We start from the raw sequence: 12,685 nt of genomic DNA, 5'->3' as shown, positions 1-12,685 counted from the left end.
AGAATTTGAGCTGTAAAATATATACAGTGCTACCGAAATGCAAGAGTAATCACTGAAAAGAATTTACATGAGGTTCATGAAGGCAAAATTTCATTCTGAATTGATGAGTGGATAATAGAGAAACTATATACCCAGCTGGTCTGTGGATTATTTAGCTTGTATATTTTCTGTTGACCTCTTTTCGGCTTTGAAAAAGAAATACTCAGCACCTGCACTATGTGAAGGGCAGAGAAAACTAAAATAATAATATAAATGTAAGTTCTTGATATTAACTTGCTAATCTATGCCATAGGGCATGGAATAGATGGCAATTAAAAATATAATACAAAATTGATTGGGGGGGTTATCTATAAGTTATTTTCTTCTTCCTGGATATTCAAGAGTTGTTTGTTGTTGGGTTGTTACAGGGGAGATCATGTTTGATGGGAAAGCATCAATAGACACCAGCAAATGGTCTGGATACAGAAAGCTAACAGACTGGGGGGAGCACAGCACGCTCGCAATCAATTGGGAGAGTTTCCTGGTGTCAAGGACTCATGATGGCCAGTGGATGACAGCAGGCAAATGTATGCCTTTTTGTCAGGTGCTTTGAGAAGTAGCACCTTTCCATTGTTGGGAGTCTTCAGATGCTTCGGGCCCTTCTGGTCATTCTGGACATTTTGGTTTTCGCCTGCTCTATGGGTAGAAATAATTAGTATAAAAACAACCCTCCAGTCCTAGGTCATGTGTGAGCATTTACCACCAGACTGGATGAACTGAAGTTAAAATTCCCAGGTATACTATTTCTTAGCAGGACTGAGCCTCAAACCTGCCTGAGATCCATTCCTACAAACATATAACTGGAACTACAAGATAAAAAGATATATTAGATTTGTAAAGCATAGAAAAGATTAGTATTTCCTGATTGTCTACTATATTCTAGGTTCTGTGCTAGGCATTTCACATATGATCTCATTTAATATTTCTCTTAAATTTAGTTTTAAATTTTTATTGAAATAATGTACATTTTATTAACATCAAAAAGACTGGGTGGCAAATAGTTGGGAGTTCACTTTAAGAAACACTTTTCCTAGGACACAGAGAAATGGAAAAACATTCCATGTTTATAAATTGGAAAAACAAACATTGTTAAAATGTCCATATTACTTAAAGCAACCTGCATATTTAATGCAATCCCTATCAAAATATCACTTTTCACAGAGCTAGAACAAATAACCTAAAACTTTTATGAAACCACAAAAGGACCCCTAATAGCCAAAGCAATTCTGGAAAAGAAAAACAGAACTGGAGGCATCACAGTTCCTGATATCAAGCTATATTACAAAGCTGTAGTCATAAGACAGTATGGTCCTGGCATAAAAACAAACACACAAATCAATGGAACAGAATAGAAAACCCAGAAATGGACCTATAACTTTATGGTCAGTTAATCTTCAACAAAGCAGGAAAGACATTAATAGACACTTTTCCAAAGAAGACATCCAGATGGCTAATAGACACATGAAAGATGCTCAACATCACTCATCATCAGGGAAATACAAATCAAAACCATGATGATGTACTATGTCACACCTGTCAGAATGGCTAAATTAACAACACAAGAAACAACAGGTGTTGGCGAGGATGTGGAGAAAGGGGAACCCTTTTAGCACTGCTGGTGGGAAGGCATATAGATGCAGCTACTGCAGAAAAGAGTATGGAGGTTCCTCAAAAAATTAAAAATAGAGTTACCCTTAACCCAGCAATTGCACTACTAGGTATTTATCTAAAGGATACAAAAATGCTGATTCGAAGGGGCACATGCACCCAATGTTTATAGCAGTGCTATCAACAATAGCCAAATTATGGAAAGAATCCAAATGTCCATCATCTGACGAATGGATATACATATTTATTACTCAGGGATAAAAAAGAATGAAATCTTGCCATTTGTAACAATGTGGATGGAACTAGAATGTATTATGCTAAGCGAAATAAGTCATAGAAAGATAAATATCATATGACTTTTCTCCTATGTGGAATTTAAGAAACAGATGAACATACAGGAAAGGGGGGAAAAAGAGGAGGGTGGAAAACAAACCGTAGGAGACTCTTAACAATAGAGAACAAACTAAGAGTTGATGGAGGAAATTGGGGGAGGGATGGGCTAAATGGGTGATGGGTATTAAGGGCATTTGTTGGGATGAGCCCTGGGTGTTATATGTAAGTGATGAATCGTTGAATTCTACTCCTGAAACCAACATTGTACTGTATGTTAACTAAAGAATAAAAAAAAGTGTTAGAAAACTTCCAAAACAAACAAAAAAACACTCTTCCTTTAAAAGGAATATACTTTGTATATTTTTCATAATTAAAAAAAAAACAAAGCCAGTCAAATAATAACAAGGTTTATATTAAAAACAGTAGTCCTCTACTTCATCCTTCCTTACTCCCAACTCCCTCTCCTTAGCCCAATAATTCTTAATCTTTTACATTGTTTCTTCTAGAATTTACTTTCTTATGTCTAGGTAACATGCGCAACCTGTTATTTCTTGATTTTTTTCTTTCAGTTTTAGATATTGTCTATTGACTTCCTGCTACAGCAGATGAAGATTTAACTCTCCTATACCCCTCCTTTCACATACAGTACTTCTTCCTCCCCTTCAAATATATTTATATCACTGTTTTTGGTTAAATTGATATTTATGGCTAAAATTATTTTAAATATATGAATATTGTTTATAGCTAAGTCATATAGTATATTATTATTTCTTCTCTTCTGTAGCCATTGTTTGCACCACAATTAACAGCTGCATTTTGTTATTATTTTCTTGGTTTCTGTGCTTTTATTACTAATCCATCCCCAGATTTTCTGATAGAAGTAAAAATTGCCTCTGAACATGTGTTCTGTTTCATGTTTATCTTGGAGAATTTCATCTGAGACTTTAGTTCTCCTTCTATTCCACTTTGGTGGTTCTTTAAGCCTGTTTTGCAGCTATTAGACTTTTGTCTTCACTGTTATCTTGAGATTTTTTCCCCATGCCTTTCTCCTGAATTCCTGATTTCTGAGATCCTATATCTTTTTCTTGGTTTAATCCCTCAGTTTGGTAGAGTAGATCCCTCAGGATTTTCCCGAGAAAGGTTAATAATTTAGGACCTCAATTCTTTGAAAATGTTTGTATTTTACCCTCACTTTTCCTTATCATTTTGCTGGGTGTAGATTTTTAGGACAGAATGGCCCCTGAAAACTAAGGCATTTCTCCATTGTCTTCAAACTTCAGTGGTGCTGTTGAAAAGTCTCATGTTACTCTAGTCCTCTTTCCTTTGTGATCTTCCCCCCAACCCCCCACTCTTTCTGGAAGTTTTCAGGCTCATCTTTTCATCCTGAGAGGATTTGCGTTTCCTTCTACCAAATTCTTGGAGGGGATAACCAATCTGGGATTAGTCTGAATGAAATTCTTGGCTAGAGGTGTATCAGACCATTTAAGTAATCTGAATTTGGCCCACAAATTGGTGAGAACTGACCTATGATTCAGCTGTAGTTTCTCCCCTCTCTACTCTTGCCAAATTTTGAAATAGTCAATTGTCCCTTGAAGACAGTATGGGGGTTTATTTATAATTTACCCTTAAACTGAAGGTATAGCCCTTTGGAATCTTAGAATTCTGGTAGGAGGAGAATCTGTTATTAGACTTCCCACTTTGGAGTAGCCTTGGGCTTTGTTCTCTGTTCCCATCCTCCAAAATGCTGTGAAAATCAAAGTCTGCACTCACCTATTTTGACAGATGCTCTCAGGATAACAGTGTACCACTTACCTTTCTAGGTTCCTGCCTTCACTCAATGCCTAACTGGAGATTTTCTTACTTTCTTGTTTGATGTCTTAAAGATGATTAAAAAATTTTATTTTGGGGCACCTGGGTGGCTCAGTCGGTTAAGTGACTGATTCTTGATTTTAGATCAGGTCATGATCTCATGGTCATGAGATTGAGCCCTGTGTTGGGTTCTGTGCTGACACTGTGGAGCCTGCATGGGATTATGTCTCTCCCTCTCTCTCTCTCTCTGCTCCTCCCCTGCTTGCACTCTATCTCTAAAAATAAATAAACATTTTAAAAAATTATATTTTGTCCAGAAGTTTTAGTTATTTCCAGCAGTCCAGACACCTGTCCTGTCACATTCTTGAAAATGGAAATATCGGGGTGCCTGGGTGGCTCAGTCGGTTGAGTGCCGACTTCGGCTCAGGTCACGATCTCGCGGTCGGTGAGTTCGAGCCCCGCATCGGGCCCCTGTGCTGACAGCTCAGAGCCCGGAGCCTGTTTCAGATTCTGTGTCTCCCTCTCTCTGACTCTCCCCCGTTCATGCTCTGTCTCTCTCTGTCTCAAAAATAAATAAACGTTAAAAAAAATTAAAAAAAAAAAAGAAAATGGAAATATCACTTAAAAAAATTTTTTTTGTTAATGTTTATTTTTTTCTTTTTTTAAAAAAAATTTTTTAACGTTTATTTATTTTTGAGACAGAGAGACACAGAACATGAACAGGGGAGGGGCAGAGAGAGAGGGAGACACAGAATCTGAAACAGGCTCCGGGCTCTGAGCTGTCAGCACAGAGCCCGACGCGGGGCTGGAACTCACGGACCGTGAGATCATGACCTGAGACGAAGTCGGACGCTTAACCGACCAAGCCACCCAGGCGCCCCTATGTTTATTTATTTTTGAGAGAAAGAGACAGAGTGCAAGAGAGAGAGGGGCAGGGAGAGAGAGGGAGTCACAGAATCTGAAGAAGGCTCCCAGGATACGAGCTGTCAGTACAGAGCCCCACCTGGAGCTCAAACCCACAAACCTTGAGATCATGACCTGAGCCAAAGTCAGATTCTAAACTGACTGAGCCATCCAGGTGCCCCATATATCACTTTTCTAAGTCTCAATTTACTCATCTGAAAAATGACGATGATAGTAGTATCTACCTCATATATTTGAGTAATAAATGAGATTATCAGTATAAAGTTCTTAACACTGTGTCTGGCACCTCAATTAATGTTTACTTCTTCTTTTTTTTTTTTTTGTAAATGGTATTCTCAGAGTCTGAACATGAAAGCTTTATCTTGCTGTATTTGTACAGGTATATGAGGCACTAATGCCAGTGATGAAGATGTGAAGCACCTGAGGTCTCGTTAAGTTGTATATTTATTAAGAAATATAGTTCATTTGAAAAGTTTCCATTTCAAATGAAAACCAAGAGATTACACAACATTAGTAGCCTAGATCTTAACTGAGAAAAGGAGATTTATTGCAGTGAAATCCTTAATGTGTACATTTCTTGAGACAATAGAGTTTGAAAATATCCCCTCTCCCCCTTAATCAAATAGAACTCTAAACGTATATAACATGGATGCTTCTCTTACAGCAAACTAGGGTATGTTCAATTTTTTTTCTTTTACCAATTTTTTATTGCCACAGAAATGTGAATTGCATGAGTAGGTCCTTTTAAAGTGCACAGATATGTTCATTCTAAGAAATTGCTCTTCTCTTTAAAAAAAATTTCCCCCACTGCCAGGTGGCTCTTGCACAGAATTAGCTCTCTCTCTGGTGGTTGCCCTGACCCTTGGGCTGTCTCAGGGACATTCCTTTAGTAGGTGTATTGTGATGTTCTTCACAGCCAGCATGGTCTCTGTACAGGTCGGTTTGATGAGCATCTCTGGGAGTAAAAATCCAAAATGTCCAGTGTCACGAAGTTCAAAAGTAAATGTGTAGGGTATTCCACTTTTGTAGGCCCAATCCATTGAGCTACCAGAGCTCACATCTAAAAAAAAAAAAAAAAAAAAAAAAAAGAAGAGCCTCACTAAAGAGTCTGCATAACTTTCAATGTTTATGTGTAGTACTTGCTTACTAAGCTATCCTAAATCCTCACAATTAAATACTGTTTCAACAAGAATGATTTAACAGTGGTTCCTTGGCAGTGGGCTCATGGAACTAAAAATCCTACCTGCCATCATCTTTGAGGATCTAGTGTAAGTAGTAATGCTTTTCTAGTGTGATGATCTCAAGATTTCTCAGCCTCAATTCCAATAACATTTATCTTCACCCACACTTCAGCCCCCACCTCTCCCCCTCTACAAACTAATCCCTGGCTCAGTTTCTTTGCTTTCACTCCTTGAGAGGAAGCTGGAGAAAGTCTTTGCTGTAAAATCACTCTAGTCACTGACAGCCTGTTCCTGGCTCCCTGGAGCCAGCTGCTCCAGGCTCCTTTTTCTAGACCTTCACTTAATGAAGTTTTCTCACGCTCTTATGGTCCTGCCCTTCACTTTACCATTGTCCCCAGGTCCACACAAGGTAATCAGCCCACCACCTCCTCTACTGACACCACAGCCCTCTGGCTTTCTTCCTTCCAGCTCAGAGGAGGAGAGGATGCTTGTTTTTTACAGGTGTCATTTTTTGATTCTATTCATCATGGTCTTCTCTGGTCTCTGGTCTTCTCTGGGACCTCGTTTCATTAATTAAACCACCCTCTCTTGCATCTGCATTGACCACAATATTCAAGCACTGATTTCCTATAGCACACTTCCTTCTTATGCTATATACCATCCTCCTTGTCTTGGTCCTTTTGCTTTAGAATGCAAAGAGACTCTATATATGTTACCTCTGTATCCTCAGCCACTTTCAATCTGGTTCTTGCCTCTACTTGTCTATGAAACCTTAGTTCTTGAAGGTCACCAATGACAGCAGGCCTAATCTCCTTTCTTGTTGTTGTTGTTGTTGTTGTTGGTGGTGGTGGTGTTTTTTTTATCCCCCCTCTCAGATGCCACTTTCAACCTCTCAACAACATTTAGCATAGCTGATAATCCACTGGCAACTCTCTCCTCTCTCTGGCTCTTGTGACCTCACATGCTTGTGAGCTTGTCGGCACAGAGGTGAAAGTGCAGGCATTAGAGGCAGACTAAGGGCTCAGGCTGTATGTGTCCCACCACCTACTGTGACTTGTCTGAACCATAATCTCCTCTTTAGAAAACGAGATTATAATACCTGCTGCATGGTGGTGTCGTGGAAATTAAATGAAATAATGTGCTAAGGGACATAAGCCCCTATTATTTTGCATCTTGACACCCCAAAGTGCCTAGTATGTCATTTTTTAGCATAACAGGCTCTTAATAATTGTTTAATAAATTTTTAATAGAAGAATCTTTATATACTTTTTTCTTGAAATCAATATGATCCAGACTGACCTAACACTATTACTATTAAAAAACTTTTCAGAGCATGTTCATCTGCTCAAATAATACCACTTTTTATGCTGCTTCTGTCAGGACAAGTTAGAGATAGATTATTAAGTTAAGACAATTAAATGACTTTGCTGTTTCTCAGGCTCCTCTTGCTTTGGTTAAGGACAAAAGGTAGGCGGTGGCTTCATTGTCCCTCTGGATTAGAGTACACTGGAAGTGCAAATAGTAGTCATAGAAGCCAAAGTCAGAGTCAATACGTGCCAAGAGTTACGTCATGGTGATGTGACAGCCTCATTTCTGTGGTAACAGATTGTTCTTGGTAAATATAATACCATGACTGTAACTTCATACCAAGCCTAAAAGGTGAAGTGTAAGATTTTTAAAAATTAATATTAAAAACTAATGTATATTATGTTGGTGATAATTAGGAATATGACTTTTAAAAAAAATGCTATCTTTCTTCCTTCAGCATGGCCGTACTGAAAAACAGTTCTAAAGAGGTCTGCATGAGACCAATGATCATAGACTTTGCAAAAAATTCTAATACATAAGACATTCTCATTATTAGGATAAACTTACATGATAAGCAATGTTAATTGACAAGCCAAGCTTTTCTTCTGAAGGCTCAAGAAAGTGAGTGGTTAGGAATATAATAATGGGTAGGTTAAAGAAATCAAGGAGAAATTTCGTACTTCACTGAAAGTGAGATTGGGTGCCACTCTCTATACATACACATACAACCTGTGTGTGTGTGTGTGTGTGTGTGTGTGTGTGCGCGTGTGCGCATATGTAGACATTAAGATGTATATGATTTCATGCTAAATTTTCCAAGTCATATAATTAATGAATTTTAGAGTTTAAAAGACCATGAGAAATGACCTTGTCCAATTCCTCACTTAAAAGTGGTGGAAACTGAGGCCCAGGATTAGTATCTTGGCCAAGATTGTATCACAGTTAGCAGCAGAATTAGGACTAGAATCCATGCCTTCTGATTCTTCAAGTTCTTTCCATATACCCAGTTGTTCTTTATTTCATATAAAGTAAGAAATATTTTAATTACCTTTTAAGGGGAAATTCAGCTTTAGGTGTTATGTAAAAAACAGAATTTCCTAACAAGAATGGTGGAGGAAAGGAATAAAAGGGAAGCTCTTTTAGAGCTGAGATATTACTTCATTACCTTCTCAAGGCCCATTTCCACCCTTATAGTAGTTACAATTGCTTAAGGAGCCCACTTGGGCACTTTCTACTGTCATAAGATCTCAATTCAGCTTTGTAGTCATTACTACATGCTTAGAATATTCTCTGCTTAGAATTTATTTAAATTGGTACAATGATTTCTGTCATGCAGTGTAAAACTAATCAGATATAAACTCCCTCCATCTTCCTTGGCTAATTTGGTTGTCAAAGATTTCTCTTTAAAGGGGAACACACTTTGTTTTTTTAAAGGGAAGTCATCATACAGGATCTTGGTTCAAGAGATGATTTTAAAACAAAATACACAGGAAACTTACACAATGTGCTGGAGGCAGGTCCATATCTATATTGTACCCCATATACCGACCGAAGTGCATTCACAGCTTTATAAGCTGCAGATTCCTGTGAGGGAAAATGGAAAACTTCTATCACTTTCCATCACTGCATTGAAACCTTTGGAAACACTGGCATGTTGTCTGAGCATTATCAGTCATCAATTTGGAGAGCAAGGTTGGGCACATTAGGTAATAGCTATGTTTAATAATAATATTATTCTTCGACACGTGCTGCAGTTTACAATGTGTTTTGGAACACATTATTTGCTTTGACTGATGCTCACACCAGACCAGTGATCAGTAATATTTCCACTTGACAGACAAGAAAAGAAAGGCTCAGCAAGGCTGGGATTACATGGCAAGGAGCGGTTAAGTACCCATATCTTCTGATGCTGATTTAGTGTTCTGTCCTCTTCATTTTTATTCAGAGGCACTTGTTTTTATAAATTACAAAATACTTGATAGGGAAGAACGTCAGTCTTCCTCAAGGCTACATATGCAGTGTTTAGCAATGTGCCTATGTATAACAGATGCTTAATCAATATTTCTTGCATGAATGTTGAATAAGCATAGCTCTGCAAGAGTATCAAGATAATCTTATTGATCCTTAAGTACATACTTCAGTGGCTATGTACAAGGTATTTAAAGCACATTTGCATCAATTAAGAAACCCTTTAGTTCAGGAAGAGTGACTTCTCATATGCTATTCATTTATCCCCAGGGGAATGGGAATACAATTTCAGAATGCTCCATGACTTCTAAGGTTACATACGCCTCTGACGGAGCTCAGGTACTGCTAAGATGTAGAAATTCTGAGGTGGAACTCTTCCAATCAATGCCAAAACTCGGAAGAATAATCAACACAACAAAACTACTAAAATGTGAATATTCTAACATGAACTGAAAGGATACGGACTACACTTCAAAACATTTTCAAATGGTATAGCAGCATTAGTTTCAATAAGGAGTCAGAGAAGTATTGTATGACCAGCAAGAGGAAAAGAAGTATGTTGAAACCAGTATACAACTCTCCCATTTCAATTTGCCTATGAATAATTTAATACATTAGTTGAAGTACTCTGGGCAACGTGGTGCCGTGTGTTGGCCTTGGCTGCAGCTTGCTGTCCTCATTCACCTCAGGGATGAATAAAGCAGCCTCTGCAGCAAATGCCACTTGTTGTGGGTATTAAGGGGCCAGGCTCCAGAACCTGGCAGACAATTTATTATTGATCTCACTGATGATGAATTTCTCCTCTCAGGAGCCAACAGAGAAGGAATGTAAACACCCTAATACCAAAAACCTTTATGGAGAATGTTCTAAGATTTTAACATCTTCTCCAATGGTTTTAGCAATATTCCATGGCAAGGGCAGATATTTCTACATTTAGAAGATTATTGCATTCTGCTGGTGGGGAGAGTTTTGTTCCTCATTATTCCGGAGGACTAAATTCCCACCCCGAAATCTACTAAGAAAAAAAAACACAACCTCTTGGCCTCTTTGCAAAAAAACCATAGGCATAGCTTTAGCCTTTTGAGCTCCCTGCACTTCTGCCACTCAGGTGCAGGTGCATGTTGGTGAGAGGTTTAGATAGGATCATTCCACAAAAAATGAAAACTTCATAACATTTTCCAAGAATTATTTTCCAGGGTTGTGTAGCTAGACACCTATTTGAAAGAGTTTAAGCAATTCCTCCTTTCTTTATTGTTTCCTCTTTCCACTTGTCCCAGGCCTCACTTATTAAAAACATTTTTTTTAATGTTTTTATTTATTTTTGAGAGAAAGAGAGAGACAGAATGTGAGCAGGGGAGGGGCAGAGAGAGAGACACACACAAGAATCTGAAGCAGGCTCCAGGCTCTGAGCTGTTAGCACAGAGACCAACGTGGGGCTCGAGCTCATGAACCGCGAGATCATGACCTGAGCCCAAGTTGGAGGCTTAACTGATGGAGTCACCCAGGCGCCTCCAGGTCTCACTTATTGAACCTCAGCTAAATAAGGATTATGTTTTTTATTCATTTTTTTCCTCTTCTTTTCTTTCTGAAAGAGAATGTGTGAGTGAGTGGGGGAAGGGCAGAGAGAGAATCTCAAGCAAGCTCCATGCTCAGCGGGTCTTGAATTTATGACTCTGAGATTATGACCTGAGCTGAAATCAAAAGTCGGATGCTTAACCAACTGAGCCACTCAGGTGTCCCCAATTATTTCCATATTTAAAGCAGCTTAATGAATGACCTAAAAATGTTAGCAGAAACACAGACTCTACCATATTGATGGAAATGTTTTTGAACAATTTATTAGAATTTAATGGTTTCTGGTTAACATTCAGAGACTACCTAGTTTCTGAGAATTTTAATCTTGGCTGTAATGACTTAGCTTATAGGTAACCTGGTAACAGGATTTCTCAACAGTGGCACTATTGACACTCTGGACTAAATAACTCTGTGCTGTGGAGGCTGTCCTATACATTTAGCAGTATCCTTGGCTTCTATCCTCTAGATGCCAATAGCATCCTCCAGCCTTGTTGTGACAATCAAAATGTCTTCAACCTTGTTCAATGTCCCGTGGGAGGCAAATTCATTCTTGGTTGTGAATCACTGATCTACTCTTTATACCACAACCTCCAACCTAAGAGAAAATTAGAATAGGCTTAACTTCTGATAGCAAGCTAAATTCAAAATATGGAGAACATTCTCATGTAATAGATTTAATATATGGCATACTCCATATTATCTGTTGTGAGACCATAAATAGACATTGTGCCCAATCCAGAAAGGGGTGAATATTTGCCTAGAGAAGCTTTGTGTGATACAGGGTGGTTAAGCTGTCAAGTTAACAACAACGACGACGACGACGACGACGACGACAACAAGTCTGTTGACACAGAGTAGCTGAAGAATAGCATTCTTAAATAGAACTACCACCTTTACAAAATTCCTCAAGAAAGAGAATTTGCTCAGAATTCTTTCTTGGAAGGCCAAGAACAAAATTCCTTTTTTGGACAGAATACGAGCCTTCCCTCAGGCCTTCTCCCTCATGTTCCCCATTCCTTCCAGGTCCTGGACATCTAGATCTGGGATTCCTGCAACTCCAACCAACTGGTGAAGGATTTAGAGTTCAAGGTATAGGAAGAAAGGGGGTGCTTCTCTTTTATCAAAGCTTTTAATTCAAGTTTAACATCCATACAGAATAATATAACAGTTTTAAGTTTATAGCTCAATGAATGATCACAAATTGCACACACTCATATAACCAGTATCCAGGCCAAAGAATAGAACGTGAACAGCAACCCCAAAGCCCTCTCCCCTTTACCTCTTCCTTCTTCCTCACTCCTCATACTATATATTAGTTTGACCTAGTTTTGAATTTTATAGACCTTTAGATGCTATTGGCTCTGAACGAGACTCACTTTACAAAGAATTTTGCCCTACAGTGGATAGCTTGTTGGGTTTCTGAGATGAGGAGAGAAAGGAACTCTGCTTAATCACTGACAAGTAATCTAATGCTTGAAGGGCTGTTCATTCTGAGTGCTAACTTGTCAAATAGATGCCCAGAGACTTAGTACCATTAAGCAAAGAGCGCTTACAAATTAAAACTTGCTTTTAATTAATGAGAGTCAGACCATAATTTATGAACAATTATTTGCTCAATAAAATTAATTATAGCCCTGAACATGTGACTGAAGCTGTAATACTAATCAAATCCATCCTGACACTTTCCGTATAACCTGTGGTAAGAATGTAAATCGGTTTGAAATGATTGCATTTGAGAAGCAGCACAGCATAGCAGTTAAAAGCGACAATGTTGGAGCTAGATTTGGGGCTGAATCCTGGCTATGGCTCTTAGTAGCTGTATGTTGTTAGTCTAATTGCTTAATTTCCATAGGTTTCAGTTTCCTCATCTGTAAAATGGGGATAATAATAGTTACCTACCTCATATAATTATGAAAAATGAGTCAATACGTAAAGAATGC

At 38.4% G+C, this 12,685-nt stretch overlaps 1 protein-coding gene and 1 long non-coding RNA gene across 6 annotated transcripts in view; one reads left to right on the top strand and one right to left on the bottom strand.

Annotated features, from left to right (window-relative positions):
• Nucleotides 1-12,685, bottom strand: part of CPA6 (carboxypeptidase A6) — a 349,273-nt gene that overhangs the window by 20,329 nt on the left and 316,259 nt on the right. Inside the window, exons 10-11 of one of the 3 annotated variants that reach the window (XM_049633668.1) lie at nt 8,702-8,786; nt 5,067-5,773 (exon numbers count right to left, since the gene is read on the bottom strand). In XM_049633668.1, the coding sequence (XP_049489625.1) occupies nt 5,586-5,773; nt 8,702-8,786 (273 nt within the window). In that variant the 3' untranslated portion in view covers nt 5,067-5,585. Of the gene's footprint in view, nt 1-5,066; nt 5,774-8,701; nt 8,787-12,685 lie in introns of those variants that run through there. The other 2 variants (XM_049633670.1, XM_049633669.1) reach the window with 2 other exon arrangements.
• LOC125924854 (uncharacterized) overlaps nt 11,639-12,685 on the top strand; it is a 101,463-nt gene continuing 100,416 nt past the window's right edge. For 2 of the 3 annotated variants that reach the window (XR_007458602.1, XR_007458603.1), the window contains exon 1: nt 11,640-11,834. This is a non-coding gene — a long non-coding RNA (uncharacterized LOC125924854). Of the gene's footprint in view, nt 11,835-12,685 lie in introns of all 3 variants that reach the window. The other variant, XR_007458601.1, reaches the window with a different exon arrangement.

Source organism: Panthera uncia, chromosome F2 (assembly GCF_023721935.1).
Source record: "Panthera uncia isolate 11264 chromosome F2, Puncia_PCG_1.0, whole genome shotgun sequence".
In the NCBI taxonomy this organism is placed as follows: Eukaryota; Metazoa; Chordata; class Mammalia; order Carnivora; family Felidae; genus Panthera; species Panthera uncia.
Note: the sequence above shows the minus strand (reverse complement) of the source record. Positions and strands in the feature narration are given on the sequence as shown.